Here is a 14,024-nt window from a genome sequence, read left to right on the forward strand (position 1 = left end):
TGTTTTAAAAAAATACTTTCAGGGGGCTGGCCATGAAGTCCACCAGCTAGAGCATTTGCTTTGCAGCAGCTCTCCCGGGTTTGATCCCTGGCAGTGTATATAGTTCCCTGAGCCCTGCCAGGAGTGATCCCTGAGCACAGCCGAGTGTGGTGCAAAAAAACAAAACAACAAATTTCTAAAAGAATTTTTGTTCTGGGGGGCTGGAGAGAGAGCACAGTGGGTAGCGCGTTTGCCGTGCACGCGGCCAAGCCGGGTTCGAATCCCAGCATCCCATATGATCCCCTGAGCACCGCCAGGAGTGATTCCTGAGTGCATGAGCCAGGAGTAACCCCTGTTGCATCGCCAGGTGTGACCCAAAAAGCCAAAAAAAAAAAAAATTGTTTTTTGTCTTGGGCTCTGGGAGTCAGGAGTGAGGGCCGGGCCTGCATGTCAGGGCCTGAGTCTGTCCCAGCCACGGGGTCAGCCCTGGTGGCCCGCAGCACTGGACCTGAGCAACCACACCTGGTTCAGCCTGGGACCTTCTGACCTAGTTGGCGTATTACTGAGATTGGCCCCTGGGCCCCTTGAGGCCCCCCAGATAGGAAAAAAAAATGAGGAGAGGGGCATCTAGTGGCTTATGTAGAGATAAGAGGTACCAGGCAGAGTCAGTCTGAGGGTATTTACATATTCAGACTGGCTCCCACGGGCAGAGAGCGCCCACAGGGCTGAGCATGTGCTTTGCAAGCTGGAGGCTCAGGGTTTTCCCCCCAACTCTGCTGCCGCCACCCCCCACTCCCCTGAACGGCTGTGTGTGGCCCCCTCCAGGGAGAAACCAGGAAGACCTGACTTACATAAGCCAATCATGAGAGTGAGGCTTTCCCTTTATCAAACATGCAAACTCAGTTCATAAAGCTGAGCTGTTCAGGACTCTGTTCTCAGTGCTGCTTTGCGTCTTCCGAGGGGAAGCTGTTGATCTCTGCACCGTCCGTGTATGCAACATGGTGTTAAGCTTTCACCCCAGAATATTATCCACACAAACACAAAGGACATGGTTCACGCTCCTTTCTCGAGATTATCCTCTTCATCTGTCTTGAGCAAATGCCTCATAGCAACTTAAAAATACCGCCTTCATTTCCAAGGGATGTTTGGGGGAGTTAGAGCTGCCCACGTCGCTGGGAGTGACCCCAGTTTCTGGGGCTTCCTGACATATAATGTGAGTTCAGCTTTCCTAAACATCTGCCTATGTTTAGGAAAGCTGAACTAGTTTTTTTCTAGAAATGTGTACTGCCTCAGCACATTTTAGCTATCCATATATATATATATATATATATATATATATATATATATATATATATATATGTATCTGTATAAAAGCACATAGTCATAACAAGTAATTAATTCATTCTCTAGTTGATCACGGAGCTCTAGTTTATGTATAGAGCAGTTTATATGCGTTTTCAATAAGCACTGTCCGGTCATAACAGGAGCATTTGTTAGATAGGGTGGGAGGTTTTTCCCTTGCATCTGGGTCAGACGTACTGTCTGTACGGTGGAGGGCAGCTCTGCCCGAACTCCGCAGCTGAGCCTTTATGCGCTCATGTATGCCCTCCATGCCACGGAGCGATGGAGAGAGAGATTCCTGCCCGAGGGCCGTTTGTAAGGCCACGTGGAACAGATGCAGAGAGAACCTTATTGACAAGAGAACGAGCACAGGTGCCTTGGCGCCAGGGAGCCACCCGTTCCCTGTGAGGTCCCAGTGCACGCTCGGAGCATGGCTACTGCCTCCCTCCTCCCCACACAGGTTCCCCCTCCCCCCACTCCCCTACCCAGGCTTCAAGAATGCCTGAGATAGAAGAGGAGCGATTGCAGGGTCCCATCCTGCAGGAAGGAGGCTGGCTCGCCAGCATCTTGCTCTCAGGATCCCACACGTTCCCGCGCAGACTCGTGGCCCGAGGGCGGCCACTACAGCTTTGCTTCTCTGCTAGCTGGGGCCTTTCCCTGGGCCGAAGGGTGGAGCAAGTAGCCAGTGCCCCGGGAAAGCCCGCGGTCTGCAGCCGGAGGCCTCTTTAAGAAACTGGCTGACTCATTTGGGTCATCTATTAGTTTCCAGGGAGATTTAAAGAGAGGAAGTATGATACTAACCTAGATACCAAATATTTTTTCTTCTTCTGAAATGTCTTGACAGCCGTTGCTTAACCCCTTCACGTGGCACGGGGAACTCTGTGCCCTAGTAGGCACTGTTGGCACGGCTGGCTGGGAAGCCAACGGCTATTGTTTAAAAATAGTTTTCCACACAGACTGTGCTTCCATCAGAACACATTCTACACGGATCTGTGACCCGATAGAAAGGAACGTGCTATTTCTCCAAACCCACAATCGCTTCTCCCACTTCGGGGGTTAGGCAAGCCTTCCTGCCACCCGTGCAGGACCTGCAGAATGTCCCCGTTTGTTTATTCAGCATTCCTGCGTTATTATCTGCCTGGGACCAGGCTAGCTAGAAGGAGACAGGAAGAGAGGTCTGGGAAGGTTTCCTGTTCTGTTTAATAGCAGGAATAACGCCTCAGGGTTGGGGGACTTTCTTGTCCTGACATCTGTACTTTTCAGTGAAGGAGAAGGGGGTCTGGGGCAGAAAGGAAACGGAGATGAACAGGAATAGAAACATTTGTCGGCTTCACATGTGAGTGATGGGAAATAGAATGCCCGTGGCACATCATGAACTAAAGCGGAAGTAACTCCTGAAAAGCATCAAGAGTTGAATTCCGAGGAGTGAGTGACTCCTCAAACTTGCCACATCTTCATCGCTTATAAGATGTTAGGGAAGTACATATTGGCTAGCTTCGAAATTCTGGTGTTTTTTTTTTTTTTCACACTTTCTGATAGTGGTTGTTGAGAGATAAGAACAACTGACTTTGACCATGGATGTGGCTCGAGTGGTCCATCACGTGCTTTGCATGCAATCCTTGGCACCTCATGTCCCCATGACCACTGCTAGGTAGGACCCCGATGGCCCCTAAGCATCACTAGATATATCCCACTGTCCCCCAAAAAGGAATAAAAAGAGAGTAACTAGCTAACAGCAGATCGATAAAAATACATGGTAGGTGTCTGATCACATATAAAATAGAGAAGCAGTCACAGTAGCAATAGCTATTTTATAAGGATTACCAATGGACAACTGAATGGACAGAAAATGTAGAAGATTTTTCCACCAGTTTTGGTGTCATTTATTGTCTTTGATGGTTGAAGTGTATGGGATAAGTGGTTAGTAGAAAGAAATTGGCCTTGCCTTGAAAGAAAATTATGTGACAATATAAGATTTGAATTCCTTACTTCTCTTCCTCTGATTTGATCCAGAGAAGTTTGAATTGGTTAAACAGAGTCAATTCCTTCCTGTAAGAATAGAAGTTTGCAAGTAGGAAGTTTGCAGTTGGGATCAAACTTATAAGAATAGTGAAGGATAGTGAATAAAAACCTCTTGGCCAGCTTGTCACATACCGAGCAGAAACTTCACCAACATAACTTAATCTTCAACAGAGGCAAGAGAGATTTGGGGAAATCATACTCCTTAGTACATTTCTTAAATTTGTTTACTATGCTCTTTTTTTTTTTTTTTTTTTGCTTTTTGGGTCGCACCTGGAGATGCACAGGGGTTACTCCTGGCTTTACACTCAGGAATTACTCCTGGCAGTGCATGGGGGACCATATGGGATGCTGGGAATCGAACCCGGGTCAGCCGTGTGCAAGGCAAATGTCCTACCCGCTGTGCTGTCGCTCCATCCCCTTACTATGCTCTTTGAAGGCAAAAAAAAAAACAGTGGGACATTTGTATTTGGTCATGTGAGGAGGTAGAGCAGAGGGGTGGCATCGTGTGGCCCCACCAGTATTTGACTGTGCAGTAGCCATGCTTGGCTCCGCCAGTTTGACTCCACCGGTCTAGAGACAGAGGTACCCGCACTGTGCTCATGAATAGAAAGGTGTGGGAACAGAGAGATTCTGGACACGAAAGAGGAGATGGCGACATCTGGTAAAAGTTGATTGCATGGGGGGCTGGAGCAATAGCACAGGGGGTAGGGCGTTTGCCTTGCACGCGGCCAGCCCGGGTTCGATTCCCAGCATCCCATATGGTCCCCTGAGCACCTCCAGGGGTGATTCCTGAGTGCAGAGCCAGGAGTAACCCCAGTGCATCACCAGGTGTGACCCAAAAAGCAAAAAAAAAAAAAAGTTGATTGCATGGGTCTGGAGCGTAAGTGAAAGAATTGGGCTAGAAATAGAGGTTTTTGAATCATCGCTGGGGAGATGGTAAGAGAAACAGAGTAAAAATGAAAGAAGGAAATGGAAAGGTTGACCAGGGCTTCCTGACAGAAAGACAGAAGGAGGCCTGAGGTTATGAAGGCTTTCCTTAGATCCCGTGAATGCAGGGCTGGAAGCGCCCTTCACTGGCGCGCTCAGATCTAAGGCTTCCCATAGTCTCTTGAGGATCAGGTTCAAACCCAGAAGTGGGAAGGGGAATCCGTTGAAACCAGGAGCACATCTGGACTTCTTTGGGGGAGGAGGTGCTGATGAGCCTGGGACCTTGGGGGCAGGAGCGGGGCACTCTCACGGGCCCGGGGGTGTCCCCAGATGCATGCCTCCAGGAGGACAGTTGCTGTGGTGCCCCTGAGTCGAGGTGCCGTTTTTTTCTTTTTATTAAAAGCGCGTCTTTTCTCTCATGTGTGCTTTGTTTCTCTTATTTCCCCTGAATTTTACGTGGCGTCCCTTTACTCGTCACAGTAGTCCTCTACATAGTCATTTAATTCTTGATTTGTGAGTGAAGGAATTAAGACACGTTCAGTAACCTAGCCAGGGTGGTACATCTCGCAAGCGCTGCAGCTAGGTGGATCCTGTTGGGTGTTGTTTGGTTCGGGGGCCACACCCAGCAGTGCTCAGGGCTTATTCCTGGCTCTTAGCTCAGAGATCGCTCCTGGTGGGGCTTAGGGGCCAGATGTGCCAAGGATCAAACCCAACCTGGGGTTTGGGCTAGAAATAGAAACCTCTATTTCTATTTCTAAACGGCAGATGTGTCTATTTCTCCAACCTTGCAGCTGGATTTTGATCTTAGGTGATCTCTCTGGCTTAAATCTGTGCTTCTAACCACCATCTAATACAGCTGTCCTAAAATAATAATGATTATTAATGCTGTTATGTAATCCCTACTCTATTTTAAAACTGGAAAACAGAAGAATCATACCATTTGCTCATTCTACTGAAATTTTGCTTGTCATGATTTAGAACATTAGTATTGCTGGTACACCTCTAGAGATTTTGTCTGTTCAGATCGAACCAATGGATATGATAAATAACCAATGAAAAATGTCGAGTTTTTTTTTTCTTTTTTATGATGGTTTCAGTTTTAGTCATCCCTTTGTTCCCCCTTGTTTTTTCTCTTACAGTATCTGCTATCATCTTCACTTGCAAAAGATTTATAGTTCTCTCTTAAGGACTAAAGCCCCATTTATGAGGTGGAATTTGAATGTTGAAAGGTTTTGTTTTTCTTAGAGATTAAGTTATAAGTTTGGGGAAGAATTAGTGCCCTCTAATCCTAATAGACCAGCCTCTTTGTGGCTGACCCTAACTTTGGAGCGAACCCCTCGGGAAACCTGCAAGCGTTCATGGCATTTCCGCAGCAACCTCCCGTGTCCCTGGGGAACATGTAATTTATTGAGTCTCTATTCCCTGTCTGCTGTTCATGGTCGTGCTTGTGGTCAGCTAATTGAATCATGCACCGTCGTCCAAGACCTATTTGAACTGTGGTCTGGTGAGATGAGGTTCCAAAACTTACTTTTAAATCTTCAAATCTTAGAGTTGGAAAGGAGCTTGAGGAACATTGTAGCCCAGGCACTCGGTTTGTGGATGGAGGGGTGGGCCGTGCACAGGGCTTGGCCCCTGGGACGCTCATCGCTAGAGGAATGACCAGAGGACCAGGGAAGCGCTGCCCGGGGAGAGATGCTGGTTGCAGGGATCACAGGCCCCTGGCCAGCCAGCGGGGCGAGACCGTCACATTTCCTTCCTTCCTTCCTTCCTTCCTTCCTCCCTCCCTCCCTCCCTCCCTCCCTCCCTCCCTCCCTCCCTCCTTCCCTCCCTCCCTCCTTCCCTCCTTCCCTCCTTCCCTCCTTCCCTCCTTCCTTCCCTCCTTCCTTCCCTCCTTCCCTCCTTCCCTCCTTCCCTCCTTCCCTCCCTCCTTCGTTCCTTCCCTCCTTCCCTCCCTCCCTCCCTCCCTCCCTCCCTCCCTCCCTCCCTTCCTTCCTTCCTTCCTTCCTTCCTTCCTTCCTTCCTTCCTTCCTTCCTTCCTTCCTTCCTTCCTTCCTTCCTTCCTTTCTTCCTTCCTTCCTTCCTTCCTTCCCTCCTTCCTTCCTTCCCTCCTTCCTCCCTCCCTCCCTCCCTCCCAACCCACCCAGCAATGCTCAGGGGCTCCTCCTGGCTGTGCACTCAAGAGTTACTCCTGGCAGTGCTTGGGGGACTATATGGGAGATGGTGGGAATCGAACCCGGGTCGGCCGCGTGCAAGGCAAACGCCCTACCTGCTGTGCTATCACTCCGGCCCCTGTCGCATCACTTGAATGGGACGGCTTTTGAGGCTCAGGGTTAGCCTGACCGGCAGTGTAGTCCTGGGTACCAGGCGGCGACAGCATGTCCCACACATTTAAAATCTCTGCTTTGAAGCAAAAATGACCAGAAGATTGAGAAGATGGTGTCGCCGAGAAGCGTCAGAGAGAGGGGCCGCGCCAGCCAAGGGATAGGAGCGGGGGGAGCTTGGATTGTGGGCGCTGCTCCGTTGGGGCGACAGAAAGGATGGAGCCGGGCAGGGAAGGGGTGGAAGGAGCTGGCAGAGCGGCTCGGGGACCAGGTGGCGAGGGCCTGCCGTAGCGCGGTGAGGACCCCGGGCTTCGGGGTGCCAGGACGAGGGCGAAACATTCCGGAAGGGACTGAGGCCGGCGTAAGAGAGGTTTGAGGCTAGAATTATGCAGGTTCCAAAGTTGTTTTCTATTTGTATTTTGATTTATTTCAAAATTTTGTCAAAGCTCCGTGATTCACAAAGGTATTCGTAGGTGGGCCTTAGGCATCGGTGCCAGCACCAGCCCCACCCTCTGCGTCTTCTGCTTTCTAGCAGATTCCCGGTCTGTCCCCCCCCGCCCCCCCTTCCCCCAGCCTGCACCTTAACAGGCCCTTTTTTAAGTTGGTTGTTGAAGTTCGGGTCTCTTGTGTTCGGCGCTGAGGTCTGTGGTTTGGAGATTCAGCCATGCGGCCTGTCCACACCACCGCTGCGCTCACATACCCTTGACTTTGCTCCCCCTGTCCCTGTCTTATTTCTTCTTCCCACCGCCCCCCCCCCCCCACGTGTGTTTTTCAGCAGCTGTTCTCTTGCGTTCTAGCTATAAGCCAATCGTGGAATATATCGACGCCCAGTTTGAGGCCTACCTGCAGGAGGAGCTGAAGATCAAACGGTCCCTCTTCAACTACCACGACACGAGGATCCACGCGTGCCTCTACTTCATCGCCCCCACGGGGCATTCCCTGAAGTCCCTGGATCTGGTCACCATGAAGAAGCTGGACAGTAAGGTACACCCCGCCCCCCCTCTTCTTTCAGATCGTCTGTATCCAAAGGCCCGATGGGTCCCTGTGTTCCGTGTGAGCTGGGCTTTGCTTGGCTTTGGTTAGACAGTCCACGCTCAGGTGCAGAGGAGAGGATGGAGACGCCCCGGGCACGCTCTGTGTCTGCACGGGCCAGGGGCCTCCCCAGAGGGACGTCTGCTACGAGGACTCTTGCCATGGTGAGATGGGACGGCAGCAGATGGCAGCCCCCACCACACCCCTCAGAGCCTGCCGGAAAGTCTCCCGTGCTCCGAGGGCTTTCCTGGGTGCCACTCTTTGGACTTAACCACAGTGTTCACAGACACTTTGTCCCGAGGGACAGAGTCCTGAGGGGAAAGTGCCCGTGAGACCAGCCCGCAGAGGCACAGGCCGGCGCCTGGGGCTCCCCCCAACACTGCTTTGAAGAAACAGACTCTGACAGCCTCGGCTGTTCCCCCCAAGGCCAGGAGTGTGGCCAGAGCCACACTGGGTTGAGCCGCAGTGTCCCGGGAGGCTCCATGCCCTGCACAGGGACACGGAGCCCTGCGCTGGGGGCTTGGGCGCAGGTCCGGGAAGGCGCGCAGGAAAGCGCGCCCCTGCCCAAGGCGGAGTCTGCACCCCTGCACCCCTTCCCCAGCCAGCCCCAAGGCAGCAGTGGACTTAGGAGACTTGATTTCGGGGGGCGGGAGGGGGCACACACCCAGCGATGCTCAGCAGTTACTTCCGACTGCACGTGAGCTGGGGGCCGTCACTCCTAGCGGGCTCAGGGGGCCAGGGGTCAAACCTGGGCTGGCCGCGTGTCTGCGGAGTGCCCAGCCCTGCTGACCTTGAAAAGGCGAAGGAAACAAAGCCACACAGATACAGCCCCCGAGAAAGCACCAAGCGTGCCACGGCCGCTCAGCCGGCTTTCAGGGAGCAGCCGAGCATGGTACCGGCCCAGGCCATGCCAGCGGGCCCAGGCGCCCTGGCGCAGAGCGAGCCCACCGTTTGGGAAATGATGCCGAGGCCTTTGCTGCGGAAAAAAAAGGATTTTTTTTTTTCCTAAAACAATTTAAATTGCATGGTCTGGCGGACCAAATTGGTGAGGAGACTTTGAGCCGCTGACGTTTTATCCCTCTTGAAGTCACTGTCTGCCGAATGTGCACGCGGAGTCAAAGCAGCTGAGGAGGTTTTGTTCCTTTGTCCCTCCGGGCCCTCGCCAGCATTCTCCTCCTCCGGGAAGAGACTGGGTGTGGGTCCGAGACGCTGGAAAATAGGTTTGCCCCCCAACTTGTTGACTCATTCGAGTTTCTCAGGCACATATATATATATATATATATATATATTTTTTTTTTTTTAAATACTACATTTGTTGGACTGGAGCGATAGCACAGTGGGTACGGTGTTTGACTTGCATGCGGCTGACCTGGGTTTGATTCCTCCGTCCCTCTCGGAGAGCCCAGCAAGCTACAGAGAGTATCCCGCCCACACGGCAGAGTGTGAGAGAGAGTGGGGGGGCGGGCGGAGAGAGAGGGAGAGGGAGGAGAGAGAGGGAGGAGAGAGAGAGCGAGAAAGAGGAGAGAGAATCTAAATTTCAACACAAATTATTTTGGAAAAAAATTGTCAGGTCTGATTTTTTTTTAATGCCCTGTGATTAGTCAGCTGTAGGAGGAAGGTTGGTTGGAAGAAAAATGTTTCACCTTGGACTTGTAGCTTCACTACAGGGGCCTGTCGTCATCTGTAGTTGTGGGTTTTTCTGCCTTCCTTGTCAGACCCGCCTTCCCCTTGCTTTCTGACGGATCCTCTGAAAGCGAGTGCCGCCTTAGGTTCTGTCTCGCCTGGCACTCAGGAGAAATGTGCCGCAAGCTGGTTTTCAAAGGAATTCATTGGTGTGATTTTGAAAATTTTCAAAGTAGGCGAAGCCACTTTTGTTGTGGTTCTCTCCTAGCAGAGTTTAGAACGTTAGCGAAAAGAAAGGATCTGACACACCATTCACGGAGCTGAATGTTCTTCCTTTCTGAGGCCGACTTTGTCACGCCACTGTTGGGAACAGGCAAGAATCAAACTCAGGGAGCTGGGAGGGTCTGAGGGAGTGGCTGCTTCTTCAGAGAATAGGCTTCTTTGTTACCGCTGTTGGTCGGAGAGTATCGCTTCCTTTTTCTCTGTAGGGGAAATGACACACCTGCTTTCTATGCAGGGTGGGAGGAAGTAGAAGTATTTGGCGATGAAACTATAAGATTGTCCCATATCTGCTGAATTGGGCACCAGGTGGGCGGTCCAGGCTCAGTATCTAATTTTATCTATTTCAGTATCTCTAGTTTCTTAAGTTGGGCTTCACAGCTTGTAGGTTTGCTGTGTGTTACTCATCTGCTGTCCTTCGCGCACGCGGCAGTGGTGTAAAATCGCATCTGTTTACTCCCCAGGTGAACATCATCCCGATCATTGCAAAAGCCGACACGATTGCCAAGAACGAATTGCACAAATTCAAGAGTAAGATCATGAGTGAACTGGTCAGCAATGGCGTCCAGATCTATCAGTTCCCCACAGATGAGGAAACGGTGGCAGAGATCAATGCAACCATGAGCGTGAGTCTCCCTGGGGGAAGGGAGCGAGCGGCCGTAGCTCTTCCGGCCTCAGTCTCCCATTTGGTAGATGGAGAAACTGAGGTGGGGAGGGACAGGATGTCAGGACATGCAGGGAGTGGGGGGGGGGAGGTGGATGTCCCTGAAGATGGCCGAGTTTCAGGTCCAGGTTCGTAGTTGTAGGGTTGCTTCAGTGAAATGCAACTGGAAGCTGGCTTGGCCTTCCCCTGAATGCTGGGTTTAAAAAATTGATTCACAAGGACGTGCTCGTGGCAGTGGAAGTGAGTCTAGATGTCATAATTTGTGGTAGGTTAAGATACAATCTGCTCCCTTAGACCTGATCATGAAAGGGGCCTGTCCTGTCATTATTAAACGCGTTTAAGGCTTTCTTTCTTATGCTGGCAGTTTTATTGCAATAAGAATGAATGTGCTGTGCAGCCCTCTCATTTGAGGTTCCCAGTGATGTTCATTCTACTCACAAAATTATTCCGCCTTTGCCAGAATCCATTGTAGACCGCTTTCATCACCTCTGAAGGAAACCATGTCCCTTTGTAGCCGTAGATTTAATTATCCCAGCCATGGGAAATCACTTTCTTGCCTACATAAATTTGCCTGTTCTGGACATTGCATAACAAGGAAGTCATTCCGAGGCTCCTGATAATTAAATGGCCTGATCAAGGCCATCTAGTTAGCAGGAGCGCTGAAGCCGTTCTTGTGTAGTTTGCCATCCTGAGAGCCTGGGAGGGGGTCAGAGTCATTGCACAAAACGAATTCTTGTTTCTTCAGGTCAGCCCAGGGGCTTTTCCATAAAGGGTGGTTGTCCTTTAGGGAGGAAATTCTTCCTGAAATCATTCCCGGCGTGATTGGGCATTTGGAAGCAAGTGTCAGCTTCGACAACAACTTTTCTATCGCCTTGTAAATGGAACACGAAGAGATCGCACTCACGGGGAGAGAGTCCCTGTCCTCTCCGGCCCAGTCTGGTCACTTCCATCTCGCATGACTCACTGTGACAGATAGGCTTGGTGGCATGTTCCATGGGAAACGAAGGGCCTGGGATCCCGGGAGGAAACCGAAGAACAGACTCTCCCGGGAAAGTCGTCACGGCGGGGCTGTGAAAATAGGGTCATCACTATGGAGAGGAAGGGTGGCCCTGTGTGTTCAGAAGACAGAACCCAGATGCAGGGGCAGAAGGAGCTGTGAGGTTTGGGCCCGGCAGGCCCCGAATGCTGCAGTCGGGGCCCGGAGCCACGCAGACGACAGCTGAGTGGGGCTCCCTCAGTCAGTGCTCCCCTCCCGCCAGCCGTCAGTGCCAGCAGATTCTGTGTCGGCTCACTTAGAGGAAACTGTGTCGAGCGCATTTGTGTGCAGGACCCAGCCAGATAACAGGCCAGATCTCTCTCACCCAGAAATGTCGTCTCTAGTTACGGGTATCGGTGAGTGACTCGACATGGCAGCAAAGGTTGATAAAAATAGTTTCACACAAAGGAATTCTACGAACACAGTGAAGTTAGGGGCCGGAGAGACTCTTACCTGGCATGTACTGGCATCATGTAGGGACCCCAGCCGTGTCAGGAATGACCCCTGAGCCACATGTGGCCCCCAAACCAAAACAAACCAAAAAAAGCTAGACACGTTATAAAAAATGTATAGCTAAGTATATATAAGTTGTGCACATAGGTATAACACAGTGGGTAGGGAGTTTGACTTGCACGCGGATGACCCGGGTTCGATTCCTCTGTTTCTCTTGGAGAGCCCGGCAAGCTACCTGCCCGCACGGCAAAGCCTGGCAAGCTACCCGTGGCATATTCAATATGGCAAGAACAGTAACAAGTCTCATAATGGAGACGTTACTGGTGCCCGCTCGAGCAAATCGATGAACAGCGGGCCGACAGTGCTGTGTATAAGTTGTATATACTTAACTTGATGCTGCTTTCATTTCTTAAGTGGAAATGAAGAGTCAGTGAAGTGCGTCTGGTCCTAGAGCCCCGCTCACCCCCGTGCCCTTGCAGGTCCACCTCCCGTTTGCAGTGGTCGGCAGCACCGAGGAAGTGAAGATTGGCAACAAGATGGCGAAGGCCAGGCAGTACCCCTGGGGCGTGGTTCAGGGTAAGCGTGGCCGCGGGCAGTGGCCTCTGCACTCTGGGGGAGGTGTTTGATTTTCCGTGAAGCTTGCCGGTGTCACTGCCGCAGGAGCCCTTTCTCCCGGGAGTGTTGGAGCGTGTCCGGGAGGTGGTATTGTGAGGTCGCCTGCCCAGTGTCCAGAGCGCATGGGCAGGGACGCTGGCTGCGCTCTGGGGTTGAGTACAGCTGCTGCTCTGTCCCGGGGCCCGCCTGCTTCTCCCAGCTGTGTTTCTGCACCCATCAAGCAGGATTCCTCTGGCCGGGGTACTGGGCCCTGAGTGCTCCGCTCCGCTTGATCAGAAGTTGCCTCTTCATGAGGAACGTCCGGTGGATCGCATAGAGCATCTCCGCGGGCTTTGAGGGCTGGGACGGGAACGGTGGCGGCCGTTCCTGGAAGCGTCAGCCCCGGCACTGGGTCCCAGCGGTGCTGAGCGCGTGGCTGCCTCTCCCCCGTCTCCCGCAGTCGAGAACGAGAACCACTGCGACTTCGTGAAGCTGCGGGAGATGCTGATCCGGGTGAACATGGAGGATCTGCGGGAGCAGACGCACACGCGCCACTACGAGCTGTACCGGCGCTGCAAGCTGGAGGAGATGGGCTTCAAGGACACCGACCCCGACAGCAAGCCCTTCAGGTGAGGGAGGGGGCGGCTGGCCGTCCTGACCGCCAGGTGTCACCCTCAGCCTCTCACACGCTCGCCCGTGTCCGGCGCCGTCCCCAAGGCCAAAGCCACCCAGACTCCCTCCTTGGGTCTCAGCTCCTTGGGTGCGCCCTTCCCTCTCGCTTGGCGTCCTAAGCCTCTTGCTTTGGAGGCGTTTTATTGTTTTTTGTTTTTTTTTTTAAGTAAATGTTTTATTTGGAGGTTTCCAAGGGAAAGAGGGAGAGAGCGGAGAGTAAAGTGCTCGCGAGCACCCGGGCTTCTTCAAGGGCAGAGAGAGCCCCTACGCACACCCCAGCATTTGCCAGGAAAGCGTGAAAGTCCACATCATCTCAAGAGGGGAGATGGGGCGACACACGGGTGCAAGCAGCGCCCGGGCTGGGCAGCGTCCACTTCCCCGGAGGCGTTTTTAACTCTCGGGCCCCGGCCGGGTCTAGGTAGCAGGGGCAGGGCGGGGAAAGTCACGTAAAGACAATCCCGTGGGACTTTCTCCCACTGAGGATGACTGAAGGCGATGAAGCAGACGCCAGGGGCAGAGGGGGAGCGTCAGAGTCGATGGCGTGGGCTGGCAGAGCTGGCGGGGCGGAGGACAGTGGCCTGGTGGCGGGAGCAGGTGCAGAGGAGACCGACTCAGCCGGGGTGAACCCCTGCAGTGAGCTCATGGTGTGGGGTGCTCTGGGCCCGGGGCCACGCTGCTTGGAAGTGGCTGCGCCGTCCTTTCTGTGTCTGCGTGGGTGGGAGCCAGGTGGCCGCAGTGCCTGAGGTGGTCTGCAGACTGGGGCCCCCGGCGGCCCTCGACCCGAGCTGCCGGGGAGGCTGTTACTCCCTTGGCGCTGCTTTAGAGCTAGAATTGGTTAGAATCTGGACTCGCCCGCTGGTGTGCTGCTGCTGTGAGCACACGGGGGACCCCCAAACCCAAAGCTGCTGCTTTTTTTTTTTTTTCTTTTTGGGTCACACCATCAATGCACAGGGGTTACTCCTGGCTCTGCACTCAGGAGTTACTCCTGGCAGTGCTTGGGAGACCATATGGGATGCTGGGAATCGAACCTGGGTCGGCTGCGTGCAGGGCAAACGCCCTACCCGCTGTACTAACGCTCCGC

General features: G+C 52.7%; 1 protein-coding gene across 8 annotated transcripts in view; it reads left to right on the forward strand.

Moving 5' to 3' along the window:
- Window positions 1–14,024, forward strand: part of SEPTIN11 (septin 11) — an 89,694-nt gene that overhangs the window by 60,953 nt on the left and 14,717 nt on the right. For all 8 annotated transcript variants that reach the window (XM_055139539.1, XM_055139542.1, XM_055139541.1 and 5 more), the window contains exons 4-7: window positions 7,388–7,574; window positions 9,989–10,150; window positions 12,157–12,253; window positions 12,732–12,900. In XM_055139539.1, the coding sequence (XP_054995514.1) occupies window positions 7,388–7,574; window positions 9,989–10,150; window positions 12,157–12,253; window positions 12,732–12,900 (615 nt within the window). The remainder of the gene's footprint in view (window positions 1–7,387; window positions 7,575–9,988; window positions 10,151–12,156; window positions 12,254–12,731; window positions 12,901–14,024) is intronic.

This window comes from Sorex araneus, chromosome 5 (assembly GCF_027595985.1).
Source record: "Sorex araneus isolate mSorAra2 chromosome 5, mSorAra2.pri, whole genome shotgun sequence".
In the NCBI taxonomy this organism is placed as follows: domain Eukaryota; kingdom Metazoa; phylum Chordata; class Mammalia; order Eulipotyphla; family Soricidae; genus Sorex; species Sorex araneus.